A 17,546-nucleotide genomic window follows, 5' to 3' on the forward strand; every position below is an offset into this window, starting at 1 on the left:
AACCATGATATTACATTCCCAAGTTTTTGTTTTCCTTCGAGTTTGTTGCAGTTAAGCAACAATACAGCTGGACTGTGTGGTGGTGAAACAAATAGTAAAGCCAGTAATGGTGACTCAGGTTTTTTTTTTATTTGGGTGCCAGATGTTAGAAGTAGTGAGCACCAGGGGTAGTATGTGGCTCTAGAGACCGTGATAAGGGGTGATGGCCTGGGTAGCTTTAGGTCACAGTACGCCAATTGCATCTGTGTTGTGTTAAAAACAGTGCACAAATGATTGCTGTCCTAAATAGAAGACTTATTAGGTCAATATTTATCACTTTGTTTTCCTCCTGTTTAACAAAAATTATCAAAGCTAAAATACATATGTGAAACGCTAATAAACAAGATTCTGTCCCTTATTTATATTACTCAGTGCTTTAGATTAAATTGAGTGTAATCGTCCCACCCTGATTAACTCATAACAAGTTTCTGCATATCGCAATTTCGTAGCGATTTCCCAAGCTGTTGGGTCATATCAGAAAGTCATGGTGACTTCATTTATTTGCTTACACAGGTAAAGAATCAGTCCTATGATAAGTGTGGGTAGTATTGATATTATTGGGAATCCGTTTCCTCCATCGATGAGTAGTAGTGCTATTCATGGTCCTCCTTCCAAGAAAGCTGTTATATGCCACATGAAAACTGGGGAATGTGTATTGAGCATTCTAGTTGACTCAAGTGGAGAGCTGCCTGACCTGGAAAAAATACTTTAAATATTGTAGGTTTCTTAAGCACTTCAACATCTAGGATAGGTTTGTTTTTTTTGCCAGCTTGTGTGGCCAAAGAGCATTCAGTTCTGTTCTTCTGGCTGCCTGAAAAAAGTCCTGCTGGAGTTTACTGGCTGATGTAATAAAACTGGAAAAACCAAATAAGCTCTGAGACTGGGAAGCCACTGGTGTATGTTTTCCTACTTTTTTGCAACATTCTTCCCTTCATTCTATTAACATGGCTGCGCTGTAAAACAGATTTCAGAACTTAAACCCAAAGATGATGTACTGTGGTTTTCACTCGTTAAAGAAAAGTCTCTTGGGTGTATGAGAAATCTTAAGCATGCATCTGTTACTTCTGACTAGGCTGCTGGAGCTGTCCTGCTCAAAAAGAGCAGTCTTGCAGCCCTTGATCTGTTTTCCTTAAATCAGTTGTCTCTTCAAGGCATTGATGCTATTTAATCTTCGGGACTAGGATGTGAGCTAATAATATTTGGGGAAAAATGTTGCTTAGCTGTTGACTTTAAGATTTGCCTGCTCAAATTTGTACTTCCTGCTCTTCCAGTGTATGCCTTAACTCTCTCAAATTGATATGGTCACGTAAGCTTGTATAGCATAGCCCGTTTTGGGTCCAAACACTAGCACTTTCAGTATTTGACCGCAGGATTTTAGCTAGCCCTTATGAAATGCGAGGTGTGTAATTTTCTACCAGATTTCTTGCTGTATTTTAAAGTTTTGCTCAGAAATAACCTGCGTATGTTGTAGTCACAACTTGAAAAAAAAAAAATACATTTTTGAGGGGCAAGTAAATTCATGTTGGTTCTACATCCTGGTGGTTTTAAAACTTTTTTCCACAAGCGTGTTTTCTTTTTTACTTTATGAATTAACTGCACTTTATTGTAAATCTTTAGTTGTAAAAGAGAAAATTGCTTTAAAAGGTTACAGCAGACTTTAGAAATTATTGTAGTTCTGCTGATAAGACTGCTATAACTGAAATGTGCCAAGTGTTATCTTTTTTTTAACGGTTGTCTGTTGCAAGTCATCTTAGGATATTTTTTTTTCCCCTCCTATTTTGGGCAGCGAGGAGATATGGAGGATTTGTCCACATGGGAGCTCGTAGCAGAATGAGTAACTTTCTCAGCACACAAATTGAACGATTTAGACAATGCTAAAACAGTCTTTCCTGTGAAGATTTAACTGACTTGTTTTAACTTGCCCCATGGTCTTTGTACAGATGAGATTTTAAACCTACGTAGGCAATGGCTCTGAAGATTCATGTAGCTTAACTTCTTGTGGATGTTTTGGTGGTTGTAAAGGTAGTGTACCAAGGGTAGCTCCTTGCACCAGAATAGGAGGCCTGTGTTACTGCCTACTCACTCTTGTTTTGCCTTTAATGCACTAGGGGGAAGAGGCTGGTCCCAGGCTGGAGTCTGAGCATGCGGACTCAAGTACACAGAGTTACTCTACAGCAGAGCTACCTGATGGCTTTACAAAATCTGACCAGGCAAGACTTTTATTCCATTCACTGTCTCCATACACTCTTCAAATGCTTCTTGGATTTCGGTGTCTTTCATTTTGGTCGTCTAAAGCTCTTAGTAACCATCTATCGCGTTTCACTTGCGTGCAGGGTTGCTGTCAGACTCATGTTTCCAATGAAGGAGAACGCGTGTGAGCTAACAGATGTTGCGTTTCCTGTGTGCATATGTAATAGAGTAATTTAATGTTTGTAGGTACTGACTAAATAAATGTTTCCAAGATAAATTAAAATTTAATGTTATGGGTATGGATGTGTCTTTATAAATAAAACAAAAAACCTCTTGCTGAGGTCTTTTATATGGATCAGGCTCGGTGATTGTAGCAGTCCATTTTAACTTTGATCCTTCATGACTTCTGTCAATTTCATTGCCTTTGTTAAAAAGGAAAAAAGGTTGTGTCTCAGTTGTACGTGCCATTAATACTGTTAAGTCGGAGCTCAGTGTTAAATGTTAAAGCCTGCTGTTAAAGAGGATTTATTTGATATGTTTTTTGAAGATTACAAGACAACGTACCTAAGACATACCTCTGAATATATATTGCCTAGTCGAGATATGTAATTCTATAGTAAAACATTCCAGACCTCTTCGTGTTCAATTAGATGACTTGGAGTAATCCAGCTGTTGACAAGAGGCTCTTGTTTAACTCTTGCAGCAATAGACAATACTGTTAATCTGACCTATTTCAGTGTTTAGGTACTCTTACAGATTTAGAAAGCCTTATTTTGATTATGCTGTGCAAGACCTTATGAACTGAAGACAGAATAAATAAGACTCAAGACTACTAGTCTCTCAGAAGTGATAAGCAATTTATCTTTTTGTTCAGTTACAACAACAATTTCGGACCTCCATTGGAGTGATAAGGTTGAAAGACTTCCCCAAAATTAAGCTTAGGATGAAAACAGTAAATGGAAATTTTGTTGCAATGGAGCATGCAAATAGAACCATTTATTTCAGTTGCTGAAATATTCAAGCTTGTTTCCTTGTGACTGTCTCTTCATAGAAAAGCATGGTTGAGGAAGCTGTCATATATGCCTTCTCCAGTTAATACTTTCACACTGTTATTGCATACCATGGAAGAGTGTTGCAACTGTCCCAAAGTAGCACTGAATACCATCTAGGTTTATGAAGAAAGAAAATATATTTCTTGCTGTCTGGTTTTCAGGTTCATTGATGACAGAAATCAGAACTACTGAACTGTTAAAACTCCATAGTAGGTGTTACTGTATGAATGCTTTTCCTGTTCAAGTTTTGGAAAATGTATGTTCATCTGTAATGTTTTCACAGACGACAGAAGTGAGTGAAGCAAGCCAGCCTGAAGTTGAGACTCCACCTTCAGTAGATTTAAGTGAAGCTTCATCTGACATAGTTGCAAGCACTGAAAACATTTCCAGTTCACCTACCTCAGAGATACCTCCAGTCTCGCAGCCTGAGTAAGCTTTTTTATTTTATTGTTTGGATCTTTGAGAGAATATCGCTTACTCTGATGTCGTTAAAAAGGTTACCTCTTCAGGTTTAGTAGGGATAAGACTAGGCTGCTATACACGATTGTTTTGCTGCGCTTTGGTTTATGATGTCAATGCTAATGGAATATGCCATTATTTACACAGTGCGTGGATTAAGAGTTATGTACTCATATGACATGTCATGCTATTGCCGTTAACAGTTTCTAAGCTGCTGCTTTGACAGAAAAAAATACACTTCTACGTGCTAGGTAATCTGTACTATAAAAGCCCTCAGGTTTTTACCATTAGGATTTCTGCCCTTAGCAAATGTGCTTTAACATCTCTGATAACAAGCATCAAGGCTGCTTCAGTGATGGCCTTTGCTTTCAGTTAAGGAAGAATTTTGCAGTGTTTTATTTCAGGACTTACAACAGAGCAGTCTTAAGTTCTGATATTAATAGACTTTTGATGAAATAGCAAATTTTAGTGTAAACACAACCAAGACAGTTGGTAATTCTGATACTTAGTAGTGTATTGCAGAGCTACATCTGCTGCAAGGAGTCTTCAAGAGTTGATGTGCTTAATTTTGTTTCCCTTCTTTTGTGGAGTGCTGGGCTAGCAAATGTTAACTGTAGTATGGAAATTCATGTGTATATACTTTTAGGTACTTCCGCAAAATTCTCCTGGGCTTTTTAATGTGTGCTAAGGGGAATGTATTCTTCTAATTGCCTACTGATAAAGATCTAATATTTTGGTAGATAAAAATTCAACACATTAAAAATGAAGTCAACTTATCTTTCATGCTTTGGGTTTTTTTAGAGTCCAGTTTTTCTGGTCTACCCAATTTAGTTTGTTTACCATAGAAAAAGTCTGGAAATCTTGCCTGTTGACTGATCTTGCCTACTCTGCTGGGGCTAATGCTTAAGTACGTTCTGGTACTTCATGAGTGTCTTTAATTGCAAGCCTTCGAAAATCAAGCTTCCCAAATTTACAATTTTTGTAAAGCAAGACTGGAATGTAATTTTGGCATGTTTCTTTTTATAGCTTTTGTTAACTACCATACAGATTCATTTGTGTCAAGTGTTGTAAGTCCTACTGCTGTCAGATCTTAGAAGGAGATTCAGGATCTTACTTTCTTTTGAAGGTTTATCTTGGTGTCTTGTAATTGTTGAAAGCAGTCTTGCTGTCGTAGTTGGGGAGTACTAGAGTGATGAACTCTGAAGACTCGACCTATGAAACAAATGAAAATGGAAACTCGTTTTGGAGCACCTGATATGTTAGTTAATGCTTGGCAGCAGTGCTCTCACGCTACTACCATTTACAGGAAGAAAGGATAGAATGAATATAGGAGAGATGCATATTTATGTTATTTCAAACTTCAGTTTAACTTTAAATAGTAATAGGTGGTCTCTTTTTGTACAGATTAATATCCAAAGCAGCTGTAGTCCAGTTCCATAGTTAAACAAGATCTTTAAAAAGACTCAGTTGCATGTGTTAGACAGCATTTTTCCTGTTTTAGATGCTCATTCCCATCAATGTAACAAAGTCCAGCTCCCTTAGGTGTTACCGGTCTGATACTCCAGCAGGACCACTTAGTCAAAATATTCTGGAAGTAATTTTATTCCAAATTATTTTTACTCTGTAATGAATCTTTTTTAGGACAGCACTGAATGTAGCTTTTCTATCCAGACCTAATCTGAGGAAAACTTGGAAAAACTACTTGAAAAATAATCTGAGCTCCTCTTCTGGCTGCAGGTAAAGACAGCTGCCATGCAAAGTGAGCTTGGTAATGCACTTCAAAAATAAAGGCAAAGCTACTAACAAATGAAAGTACCCAAAGGAGAGGGAGAACTACAGCTTTTAGGCTTGTGCTGCTCACCTTCTGCCAAAATTAGTTACTTGAGGCCAGTCAGGTACACGCTGATACCAGGGTATTTTTAAGTTCATACTTGTCCCATATTTTATTCAGTTGATAATTATTCATACTGCCATCTATCCACTGAGATCAAGAATATATGGAGCTTTTTAATTTTAAGTATAGTGGTCAACCTTACCTCAGTCATTGAAGTGTTACACGCAGAGCTAAACTGTGTGCATCTCAGATGTGTGTGTGTGTGTTAGGGCATTCAGAAAAACCCCTCCTTGTTTGTAGCTGATAAATTCCTGTATTCCTAGCGTTTGTTAGGTTTTGCTACATAGCAAAAAGTCTTGAATACCTATTAGTTTTTTGTTTTATACTGTGGGAATTTTATCATATGAAGGGTACTAAAATTGGCTCCCTGGGTTTGTTGCAGCTGCTTCTGTTGATAATTGTAGCAGTCAGAGAACCAAAAAGATCCCCTTTTAAGTTGCTGTCGTGCTGTTTGTGTTTTAGCAGCTCTGTATCATGATATTGGATTAACCTAGTTTGCCGCTGACATTGAAGAAAGCTTATGTTGAAATTTAGGAGGCACAATAAAGCTTTTATTAAATCTGGTTTATAACCTTCTAGATCAATATGAAAGTCATTCCTGTACTGGGGAAGAGAGGACAGTCTCAGAAGTTATCAACTGAAAGTTATTATTTGTCCATCTTCTCTCCACCCATTCCATCATTCCTAAAGAGCGTTTAGGAAGGCTGCCTTTTCAGTTTTTGCCTTAGGGTTTGTCTGATGTGGTGTGTTCAGCCTTTCCGGGAGAGAGGAAGTAAAGCAGTGGGCAGATTAGCTAGTTCAGGCCGCTGATGCAGCTTGGATAATGGTCTGCTGTGGTACCTCATTTTTATTTCGCTAGCAAAAAAAAAATAAATGTAGTGGAAAGGAAGTCTGGCTGGCTCTACTGGGTATCATTATGCCACCCCTTTTCTCCTCTAGTTTTAGCCAAGTTCTGTTCTGACTACTCCCCATTGACTTGGGAACGTTAGGAGCTTTTATTGATGGACTCAGCCTTGTGTTTGATTCCTTTGTTGGAAGGGAAAATTGCTGGCAGTCAGGTAACCGAAGCCGTTCTTAATTTGTAGTGATGATGGGGGAAAATTATCCGTTGCAGTGTCTGGTAAGATGAGAGTTCTGGGACGTGAGAAGCTAGCTTTGAATTCCTTTGCTGAGACAAACAGTCTGGAAAAGGAAATTCCATTCTTGCATGGGTACAGCTGAGAATGCCAGTATAGCATACTTCATTCCTCTTTTCATAATGATTTCTGTGAGACTGTTGCTCTTTTAAGACTTTCAAATATCTTTAGTTATGTGGTTGATTAGCAAGGTTACTTGTGTTACCAGAAAGGTAAAAAGCATGTTATTTCTTTCCCTTCAGTGCAATGGAAAATTCCCATGCTGATATCCCTGTAGTCAGCTCTAGTGAAGCTGAGCAGTCAGAACCCGACTGTGATATTGGTGGGACACTTGAGGCTGACCCTCAGAGTGAGCCTTCCTCTTTTGTCAGTCCACCAGAAAGGTGAGTATTGATGTAGGTTGTGAGTCTGAAAGGTAGTTGTTCTTTTCTATCCTGGCCTTGCAACAAACATTTGCATGTTCTTGCTTCTTATCTACGTGTTTGTATGTGTGCTTAACGTTGCATATGGCTGAAAATGTGGTCATTTTGTAGGTCCTAATACTCTTAAAACTTTCAGCCTTGCAGGTCAACATATAGAGAACATATCATCTTCGCATGGCAAGGGAAAGAAGACAAAATCTGAGTTTGAGTCGAAAGTTTCAGCAGCTGAAAAGGAGGCAGATGAGCAGAAGTCTGCTCTGAATGCCTCAGAGAACTTAAAAAGGGAGGTAAGCAGTACTGATAACCACTCAGGACACACCGGAGCCTGATGCCCTCTGTTAGGTTATCACCATTGCTGAAGAGGAGTGGTATCCATTGCTTTTCTGATTGTCACTGTATAAATGCACAAGTCTTCACGTTTTAAGCACTGCATATGGTTCTGATATTGCCATCTCAACAAGGGTGTAATAAACTGGGAGAAGAGGACAGCAAGATTGTTCCATTAGCACAGAACAGTCTTTCTGAGCTAAGTCTCTTCAAATACAAGAGTTGGGGAAATCAAATAAAACTATCTGGCATAAAATCCAGAAGAAATGTTCTTCACGTAACAGGTAGTTAAGCTGGGACTTCCCACACGATGCTGTGGATGCTGAATTATTTTACATACATTTAAAAATAAAAAAGGAGGGGATTTTGCACAGTCCAGGTAAGCTTGTAGAAGAGAAGTCTGAGGGTTGAATGTTGATGGAGTCAGGAAATTCCTGAGTAGCAAGCAGATGGCTAGAGGCAAAGTTGACAGTCGAAGGAAATGCAAAATGTTCGGTGTGTTTTTATTCTTTCCTAGGTATCTTATTTGGCCATTGTTAAAGTGGGATATTTAGCTAGCCAGGACTTTTATACTTAACTGTATGATTGCTTTTATATTCTTACTGTAAGGCACTTCCCAGTGCTTAGATTTTTTTAAATACATAAAGAACAATCAAGGCCATGGCAATACTGTTTTTTTCTGGTTTAAGATCACATTTAAACTGCCGCTAGTAACTGGGATAACTCTCTTTTAAAACTCAGTAGTTTTTCTCAGGATTATCGAACAAAGTACAGTGTGACTTAAAATAATTACTTGCAGTCAGGAAGAGTCTTCTAAAGAACTTACTACAAACAAAGTAGTGTAAACCATTATTAAAAAAAAAGAAGCCAAAATTTTCTTTATTTAACCTAATGCTTTAAAGACTGCAATTTAAATAATTATGGCATTGATGTGATGTCATAATTAAGCAACAACCTGATTTGGCATTGCTTACTCAGTTTTTTTGACTTGCTGCTTTTGTCATAGCCCAAGGAGGATCTTATATTTTTAACTTTCTTGGGAGAGGAAGATACAGGACTTTTTTAGGTCCTCTCATTTCTAAATATACGTGGAGATGTATTTTGGGGTATGCCACATCTAAAGTTCTGTTGCAGTGTAGTCATGTGAAGAATTCTGTTGTCACTTTTGATGAAATATGTGGGTTTGGCTCTTTTTTGAATGCTTTCAACTATAAAACTGTATGTGAAATAATTCTTGCCTTAAGTGCAGAGAAAATGTCAACCTACAAAGCAGTCATTCTGGAAACTACCTGTAAAATGTTGTCTACAAAATAAGCTTTATACTTGAAATGTCTAACAAAAGCTTTTTGCACATCTGGTGGTGTGTGCTGGAAATGTGTTTCTACAAAGGAGAAGTTAAGACTTGAAGGGATATAGTGTATGGTTAACTTAAAAGGGTTGCTGCTTTGTTAGGCAAGACGAAAACATTATTTCTTTGATCATTAAATATAAAATATTTTAAAATTAGATTTCATTCTACTGATTTTGAGGTGTTCAGAAACTCCAGGGCACCTCTGGAACTCTGACATGACCAACATTCATATTTGAAGATTTTTGCTACGGGGAAATATTTTCTCCTTAGGAGGAGGAAAAGAAAAAATCTTGAAGAAAAGCACAATGCTTGTGCTTTATTTAAAATGTATTAGTTTAGCCACAAAAATTACCAGCATCTCAGTGAAAGAATCTATAATTCTGGAAAGAAATCATCACATGTTTCTTTTCTGTTTTGTTTTTTTTTATTAGTTTTTTGAAAGCATTCATCTTTGTTTTCATTGTTGGTACTGAAAAATATTCACAATTGGTGACTCTTTCTTTTGCAGAAAGAGTATAAGAAAACAGGAGAAATTGACCCTACATCGGTGATAACTCCAAAGGATCCTGGAGACATTCCAACATTTGATGAATGGAAGAAGAAAGTAATGGAAGTGGAGAAAGAAAAGAGTAAGTTCAGGATTCACTGATTTGGTTTAAATACAGACCACTTTTATTTTGTCTCAAATTTTGTCATGGTTTTATCTGGCTGGCACTATACCACATGCAACTGCTTGCTCACCCTCCTCCACCCCTTGGGGAGAAGGGAAGAGAATTAAAGGAGAAAAGGGAAGGAGTCTTGTGGCTTGAGATGAGATAAGAACAATTTAATAATAATAATATAAAATCTAAAGTAATAATTGTAAAATAATAATAATATGTGTGTATATATATGTAATGATAATATATAGAAACAAGTGATGCACAGTGTAATTGCTCACCACCTGATGACCAATGCCTGCCCCATCTCGGCAAGTGATTCTGAAACAGGTAAGTCCCAAAACTGCAATCCTGGACAAGTGAGAGGCTAGAAAAGAGAGCAAGAGGTAGAACTTGGAGAGTCTGAAAGAATGTCCCCCAGAAGAGAGAGAATTCGGCTTCCTGATTGACCCTTGTCTATGTATGGGGCATGGCGTTACATGGTATGGAATATTCCATTGGCCAATTTGGCCCTCAATCCTAAATCTAAATTCAAATCATAAAAGGAGATGTGAGTCCTTTGTCTCAGCTGTGTTCCCCCCTCAGGCTGTTGTGCTCCTGCACACTGGCAAAACATGGGAAGCTGAAAAGTCCTTGATGTCTCAGCACCAACTATAAACATCAGTGTGCTATCAGTATTCTCATAACAAATCCCATATTTAATCCAAAACATAGAGCTATTCTAGCTACTAAAAAGAAAAACTAACTTTGTCCAGCCAAAACCAGGACAAATTTGAATAGTGAAACTTGTCTGAATTTGAATGCAGCCTGGAACTTCATTTTTCTACCAGAACTACATAATTGATAGCATTTATTGTATAAAAGCAGTGAGCAGAAGTTCCCTGAAAGTGAAAACAGTTTTTGCTACTGTAGCAAACCATCGAAACAATATTTCCTTGTTCCTAGGTCAGTCAATGCACCCTTCTGCTGCTGGTGTACAGCATTCCACAAAAAAGGTCCAGAAAAATAGAAATAACTATGCCTCTGTAGAGTGTGGTGCCAAAATTTTGGCAGCGAATCCAGAGGCAAAGGTAAGCATTTGTTAATTATTAGTGTGCATTATTTCAGTTTACTCTTATGCAAGAAGTAGTACAAAGAGTACACTTACTTAAAACTGAATGCCGATTTTCAAAATAATCTTTTATTGTTGTGTTTGGGTTTATTGTGATTTTTTTTTTTTGTTTACAGAAATTGAACATGAACTCTAATCCGTCCCTTGTTTTAAGAGGAATTGCTATAGTTTACATCTTTAAGTGAGTTTGGAAGGCAGGACAGAGTCTACTTGGTATAGAAATTTAACAAAGTTGTATTAAATAGCTTGCCATAGTAAATAATCTGTAATTGCCCTATAGCAGTATGGCATGCTGTCTCCTGTGTATTATCTTGCTTAGAATGTTATGAAATTTGCTATTAGTCTGTGTAACTGACATCAAACTTATTTTTGGAGAGAGGGAAAAACCCTTGGTTCTGCGTTAGTATCTACCATACAACTGAAAATACTAATTCTCTTCTTTACGCAGAGCACTTCAGCTATTTTGATGGAAAACATGGACCTTTACATGCTAAACCCTTGCAGTACTAAAATCTGGTAGGTTACTGAGGTTTGCTTGTATGACAGGAGCAGTTCTACTTTTCCATTGCAGTGGGACTGTACGTATCCTGTGGGACTGACACCACCTTGGTGTGTCTGCCTCAAATGTGTGTGTAAGGAACTCTGACAGATTTAGTGGGAGGCACTTTATTGTGTCCCCTGTAGAATTCTGTATCTGGTATTAAGAGGGAAGTTTAAGGGAAAAACTTCATTCACTTTTGTATTTGTGGGTTTTGCATAATTATAATCTTGCAGAAGAGAAAGCACTGAGTGTTCAGGCAAAGATTTTGGTTTCTTTCCCCAGCCATCAGATAATTGTAGGACACATGATCAGCATTTACCATGTACTAACTGGTGTTTCAGGTGTGGTTTAAGTGGTGTTTGCTGTCAATATTTTTTAGTTCTGTGACTCTTTGCCTTTGGGTGCAGGATGGATGAAGCTTCTGTAGCTGTTCTTGGTGCTGTTTAGAGTTACTAAGCTAGATAACGTGGGCAAGTGTGGCTAGTGATTTTGAAGGGAGCAATGCAAGATGCCACCCTATCGTACAGCATTTTCGTAGTGTTCTTTTATACTTGTTGAAGGATGTGGTAACAAGGTAGAAGGCTGAGGATTGTAATTGTAGGAAAAGTGCTTTTTAAAAATAATTTCATTTTTGTCTTCAAGGTTTGTTATCGAGCTCTGTGAACCAGTCCAAGTAAAGCAGCTTGACATTGCAAATCATGAGTTATTCTCTTCCACTCCTAAAGACTTTCTGGTGTCTATTAGTGACAGGTACGTTATCAAAACCTGCCCTTTGGAATGAAACATGGAATAAACGGATGGATTCGTAAAACATAATCTCTGCATGCCTGTTATTGTGCAGAGTGTAATTAATTGTGAATTTACACTTAGTAAGTGTTCAAGGCTGGGAACACTGAATGTGTTCAAGGCCAGGTTGGATGAGGCTTTGAGCAACCTGGTCTAGTGGAAGGTGTCCCTGTCCATGGCAGGGGAGTTGGAACTAGATGATCTTGAAGGCCCTTTCCAACCCAAACCATTCTATGATTCTGATTCCACATGGATTTTTCTCTGTGTATATTATCAGTTACTGGTGGGGTTTTTTCATATGAAAGGCAACTGTGAAGTCCTAGAAGACATGGTTTGTATTCTTTCCATGCTTCCTGTAATTTTTTTCCCCTTTTCCACCTTAAAAATGAAAAGGAAATATTTGTTGAAAAGTAGCAATGAAACAGTAGAAACTATGCAGTAGCTGGGTAGTGGATGACAGCTCATAAAATGAGCGTTTCTTAAAAGAATGCCACTAAGGTTGTAGACTGTCCCTTCTCGTGTCATTCAGACCATTTTCACATGTCTTAAACTGTCTTCAATGCTGACCTCTGTCCAAAAAACCCCCCAAACTATTTACAAAAGAAGACACCACTATTGAAGGGATAAGAATAGTACTGGTTGGCCAAATGGCTGATTAAAGGATAGCTTTATCGTGTTTTAGACAATGTTGTACATCCGGTACTTTTGGGATTGAGCGGATTGTTGTGGTGTGTGAAAGAGGAGACATTTGCACAGTGTATCAAAAAAAGCTCACTTTCTTCTTCAGTGCTCGAAGTGTGTGGATTCTGACTTTTCCAAACTTGATCTGTTGTTCTAACTCTTTGCTCATAGTGTTTTGCCACTTGCTTACAATAATATTTACAACTTGTCACTTATCATGTTCTTCAGTGTTCATCTGAGGTGACTTTTTCAGTGCCAGAATCTTTACTGTAGGCTAGTTGAATTTCAGTAATTGGATCGAGTATAAGGTTTCATCCTTCAAGGGCTTGCACACTTTAAGTTTGTGAAGAGGCAGTGCTGAGGTTTTGTGTTGAGCCTAGCCTTATCTTGCAACTCTTCTTTCCATAAAAAAACACATTGCTGTTACCTTGTGACTGGGAAAAAAAAATATTTCTTCTGTGAAAAGACATTTTGGGAAACTTCAGCAAATGTCTGTAAACAGTGGGTTCTTATGTTTCCTTATCTGACTCCATTGTTTCTTTTCTAGGTATCCAACAAACAAATGGATTAAATTAGGTACTTTCCATGCCAGAGATGAGAGAAATATCCAAAGTTTTCCGCTGGATGAACAGATGTATGCAAAATATGTTAAGGTAACTTAACTCTGCAAAAGCATCCATGATTCTCTGGGAAGGAAGCATTTGCTGGGTTTACCCTCTATAACAGAGCATCCAGAGACACGTGTTACCAAAGCATGCTTGACTAATTGCACTGGTTTCCTTAGTGGCCCTAGTGTGATTGGCCGTGTACTAAACCCCTGTCACACAATCACAAGTATGTTACCTTCCTCATAATGGTAACTGGGGGGATCTTGGGAAGCACCTATTAATTACCTTGTGTCCAAGTACATGCTTAGTTGCTGTCTGGATTAAGAAAAATCCAAACAGTGTTCCTATTCTATTTGACGTAACCGACTGTCTCCTCAATAGAAGATTAGAGGTATCAGTGTATTTTGTCTCTTGGCTGTACCTGCTTTGTGTGTGTGTATACACACACACTATCCCTGGAGCACAGATTAGAATATGCATATTTCTGGATACTTTTGTGCTGTATTCTGCTATACAGTTTTAAGTGAATCCGAAAGAGTCAGCACTTGAATTCTGGTTCTCATCAGTAGACTGGAAGTGCAGTTTCGCAGTTATTCAATCATAACTGCAGCTCATGCAAATTATTTAGGCTGCTGGGGCGCTCGCCATGATCTCTCCACCTTCAAAATGGCTTGCAGCAAGCTATCTTTACTCAGGAGACTTGAAGAGAGTAAAACTCCATAAATAGTGTGGTACTTGGACTGGGATAAAAGCTTTTGTGGAAATATTGCGATATGATGGAGATTTAAATTGAAATAAAATACAGACGTTTAAGTCCTCTCTGGTGATGCCTTACCTTCCGATTATGGTGCTTGCCAAAAAATAAAATAACATTTTTGGCTTGTGCTACTGAATTGTGATTTGTGCTTTCATGAGGAAGTAGCTATGAATGATAGTTATCTAACTTCTCTACCCAGAAATTCTGCATGAGTCACAGGATAAAGATTTCATTTATTTTTAATTCTACTTTCTGGCTGAATGAATGCCTTAAGGTAGCTGGAATCTTGCTGGAATTTTCAAAGGATTGTTATTGTAATATTTTTACTTTATAGCACAAAAAGTAAGCAAATTTTAAGTGTGCCTAGTCTACAGAAGAAGAGTCCAAAATTTTTTTCAAGAAGTTTGAATTTTGAAGTCAGTTAATGAACTTGTATCAAAAATAATGGATTTTTTTTATGAGTAGTTTTGTGGGAATAGTTTTCTTGATCTCACTTGCAGATTACAGTCCTTCATTGGTAGTGGTTAATAAATACATTCTACACTTGCAAATTAATTTAGATTAAATAATTGATAAACATCAGTATGTAGTCAAGTTCTCACTAGAAATACACTGACTGAAGCTTCTAAATTTGTCGTCAGATGCTCTTTGTTTTCTTCCAGTAGTGTTTCTATAAATTGAAGCATGTTAAATTGAACTTGAAGCAGCAGCAGTACACAGAATGCATGCTATGAAGGGTTTTTTCCCTTTTGAGTCACTTTCTGTAATCTGTGCTTTTTAAGGGAAAAAATACACTTAGTAAATTTAACACACTTCAGTATTCTGTCTGCAATCATGCTGCCTAGAAAAAGTGAGTAATTTAAGTTCATTAATAAAACATTTGTTGCATGTTACCTTCTATCTGCAAGGTACAAGGGCTAAATGGAATCTTGCTACCTAAGGCAGATGAAGTAGTATTGCAACTTCATCCTTCATAACTTGTCTTAGATGTTTATAGTACTGAATTAAAAACAATAAAACTCTGTAGTTGCCTGTGGCATGTATTCAGCCTTTGTACTGACATCTTTTTTTAATCTTTTTTTTTTTTCTCCCGTTTTCCTTTCTCTCGCTTCAGATGTTCATCAAGTACATAAAGGTTAGCAACCTCTTCTTTTGGAATGATGAGTGCATGGGGCTTGGGGTGTTCTCTGCTGCGACTCAGCACTTTATGCATGGCAAGAACCAGAGTCTTTTCTGTAATGGGCAATCTGCAAATCCCTTGAGTAAACAAAACTTGCAATTTCAAGATTGGATGTATATGTTAAATGCACTCTTGACTCTGTGGGTCTTTAGAGTTTTATTTTAAGTACTTTTTATTCTTTAGGTGGAGTTGATATCACACTTCGGATCAGAACATTTTTGTCCTTTAAGTCTCATAAGGTAATACCTGAAGTGTTTTGCCTTGTCTTTCTGCCTCCTTGCAGTAAGGATTAGTGTGTTTTAATATTAGTTGGGCAACAAACTCTAGTTTTCAGTTGAAGTTATTTGGAAATACTGTAATTTGGAGTAGTTGCCTAATTTACCTGCTGCATAGTGTCCTTCACATCTGTTTAGAGAAGCTTTGAATCTTTTAATTCGATTCTCCAGTGTGTAAGGAATAGTTTATATTTGCGGAGATGTGTGTTAGGAAACAGGAGCATGAGTAGCCTTACGGGAGGACATGAGTGTTTCAGGGCTGACCAAGCAAACCAAGGAACAAGTGGTGAATTAAAAAGAGCGGGTGTGGTGAGTACTTTTGGGAAGCTGCTGTATTGCATGACACTCCAGGTACATACAGTTAGCAACGCTTGGAATATCTAAATCAGAGTAACTGTGTGTGTAGCTTAGAGAGTAATCAGCCTCTGTACTGCTTGTAAAAAACCAAGTTCGATTCTCCTGTCAAAGCTACATCAGGATTTGAACCTGGGAACTCTAGTGTTATAAGCCAAACCATATTTTCAGTTGACAAGACTGCTTTAAATTGGATTGGTCTGATTTTATTTTGGCAGAGCAGGTCAAAGAGAATATAGTATGCAAAATGAGGTAGTCATGAATCAATACTCCTTAAGTTAGTCAAAGGTGAAGCTGAAGAGGAGGCGTAAAAGCTCATGGAGAGCTTAAGGTAAAGAAGCCTAGGTATGAGTTCGAGTTAAAAAGGGGAAGTCTCTTTGAAATGACTAAAATTAAAAACAGGATCTTGTTTTGGTGCAGCACTTGAAAGCATGCAGACTTTGTGGATACGAGTTTGAGAAAGTAAGCATGTCTGCAGCTTGATCTTGGTTAACTGAAGCAACTGTTGCTTGTCTAATTTATTTGCAACATATGTAATTTTGATGTTGCTTACCTAATTATCAATTATGTAAAGTAATTGCATGACTAATAGACTAATATTAGGTTTTTATTTTAAAACTTCGTTCATAGGGTATTTGGTACTAGCATGGTTGAAGAGTATGAAGAAATAGCTGATTCTCAGTATCATTCTGAACGACAAGAGCTCTTTGATGAAGATTATGGTAAGCAAATAATTTCTGCCTTTTTAGCGATTCAGATGTGTCTTATGCTAGTCTGGTGGCTCATCGTTTCCTGCATATGATAAATGATTTGACTGCTCAATTTACTCGTAGTCTTATTGACGGTATTTCAGCATTTCTGGGTTTATCCAACATTCCTTTTAAGTTTTAAACAATGTGTTGTAACTATTTGAAGGGTTGCTTTCAAATGCTAGTAATAAGTCTCTATTTCACTTGGCAGACTAGGCAATAGTATCTTCCTGTGCTGACAGTAGTAAAGGATGACTACAATAATCAAAGCCGCTCGTGCAAAACAGCTTTATTCTTAGTGTCTGTAGTCCATTTCCTGAGATTGTTTGTATGATCAGTGCAGCAGGCAACTGGGAAGGTGCTTATTTTGGCTTGCAGACTTTGTGTTTAAATAAAAAATATGAAAATGCCTACCTCCAGCCCTCACGAGGAGGAGGGTGAAAAAACCCTATACGAAGCTCAGTGAGCTGTTTGCTGCATCTGTGTCATGAATCCTGGGGAAACTGAAGCTTGAACCCTGAAGCTTTTTGGGTTTCTCATTGCTTGGAGCTTAATGTTTTAGTACGTAATCTCTGACCTTTAACTTAATTTCTGTAGTTTTCTTTTCACACTGTCAAACTGACATAGTTGAATGACGTGTTAAATCTTGAGGTTTATTTTCTTTGCCCCTGACACATTTAATTGTGATAGTCATAAGTGTTCTTCTTTACACATAGATTATCTGTTGGATTACAATACAGGGGAAGAAAAATCTCAAAAAAATCTCCTTGGTTCTGCTACAAGTGAGTATGATTTATTAGAAAAATTATGGCTGTGCTGAAACAAAAGGAGCTAATTGAAAGTGGAATGACAGTTTATCATGCAACAGCTACGACACTCATATTTTTCTGCTGAAACAATTTATTGTGATTCCTGTTTTATTGCATAGGAATAAATAGTAACAATTCGAAGTTGGAGTACCATTGGAGTCCAGAT

General features: G+C 37.6%; 1 protein-coding gene across 5 annotated transcripts in view; it reads left to right on the plus strand.

Annotated features, from left to right (window-relative positions):
- Positions 1-17,546, plus strand: part of SUCO (SUN domain containing ossification factor) — a 44,319-nt gene that overhangs the window by 11,098 nt on the left and 15,675 nt on the right. Inside the window, exons 3-15 of one of the 5 annotated variants that reach the window (XM_086617296.1) lie at positions 2,148-2,249; positions 3,565-3,710; positions 7,013-7,153; positions 7,329-7,479; positions 9,379-9,499; positions 10,475-10,599; positions 11,089-11,156; positions 11,824-11,931; positions 13,196-13,301; positions 15,128-15,148; positions 15,377-15,432; positions 16,453-16,544; positions 17,288-17,353. In XM_086617296.1, the coding sequence (XP_086473422.1) occupies positions 2,148-2,249; positions 3,565-3,710; positions 7,013-7,153; positions 7,329-7,479; positions 9,379-9,499; positions 10,475-10,599; positions 11,089-11,156; positions 11,824-11,931; positions 13,196-13,301; positions 15,128-15,148; positions 15,377-15,432; positions 16,453-16,544; positions 17,288-17,353 (1,303 nt within the window). Of the gene's footprint in view, positions 1-2,147; positions 2,250-3,564; positions 3,711-5,381; positions 5,478-7,012; positions 7,154-7,328; positions 7,480-9,378; positions 9,500-10,474; positions 10,600-11,088; positions 11,157-11,823; positions 11,932-13,195; positions 13,302-15,127; positions 15,149-15,376; positions 15,433-16,452; positions 16,545-17,287; positions 17,354-17,546 lie in introns of those variants that run through there. The other 4 variants (XM_086617297.1, XM_086617298.1, XM_086617300.1 and 1 more) reach the window with 4 other exon arrangements.

This window comes from Tauraco erythrolophus, chromosome 10, assembly GCF_009769465.1.
Source record: "Tauraco erythrolophus isolate bTauEry1 chromosome 10, bTauEry1.pri, whole genome shotgun sequence".
In the NCBI taxonomy this organism is placed as follows: domain Eukaryota; kingdom Metazoa; phylum Chordata; class Aves; order Musophagiformes; family Musophagidae; genus Tauraco; species Tauraco erythrolophus.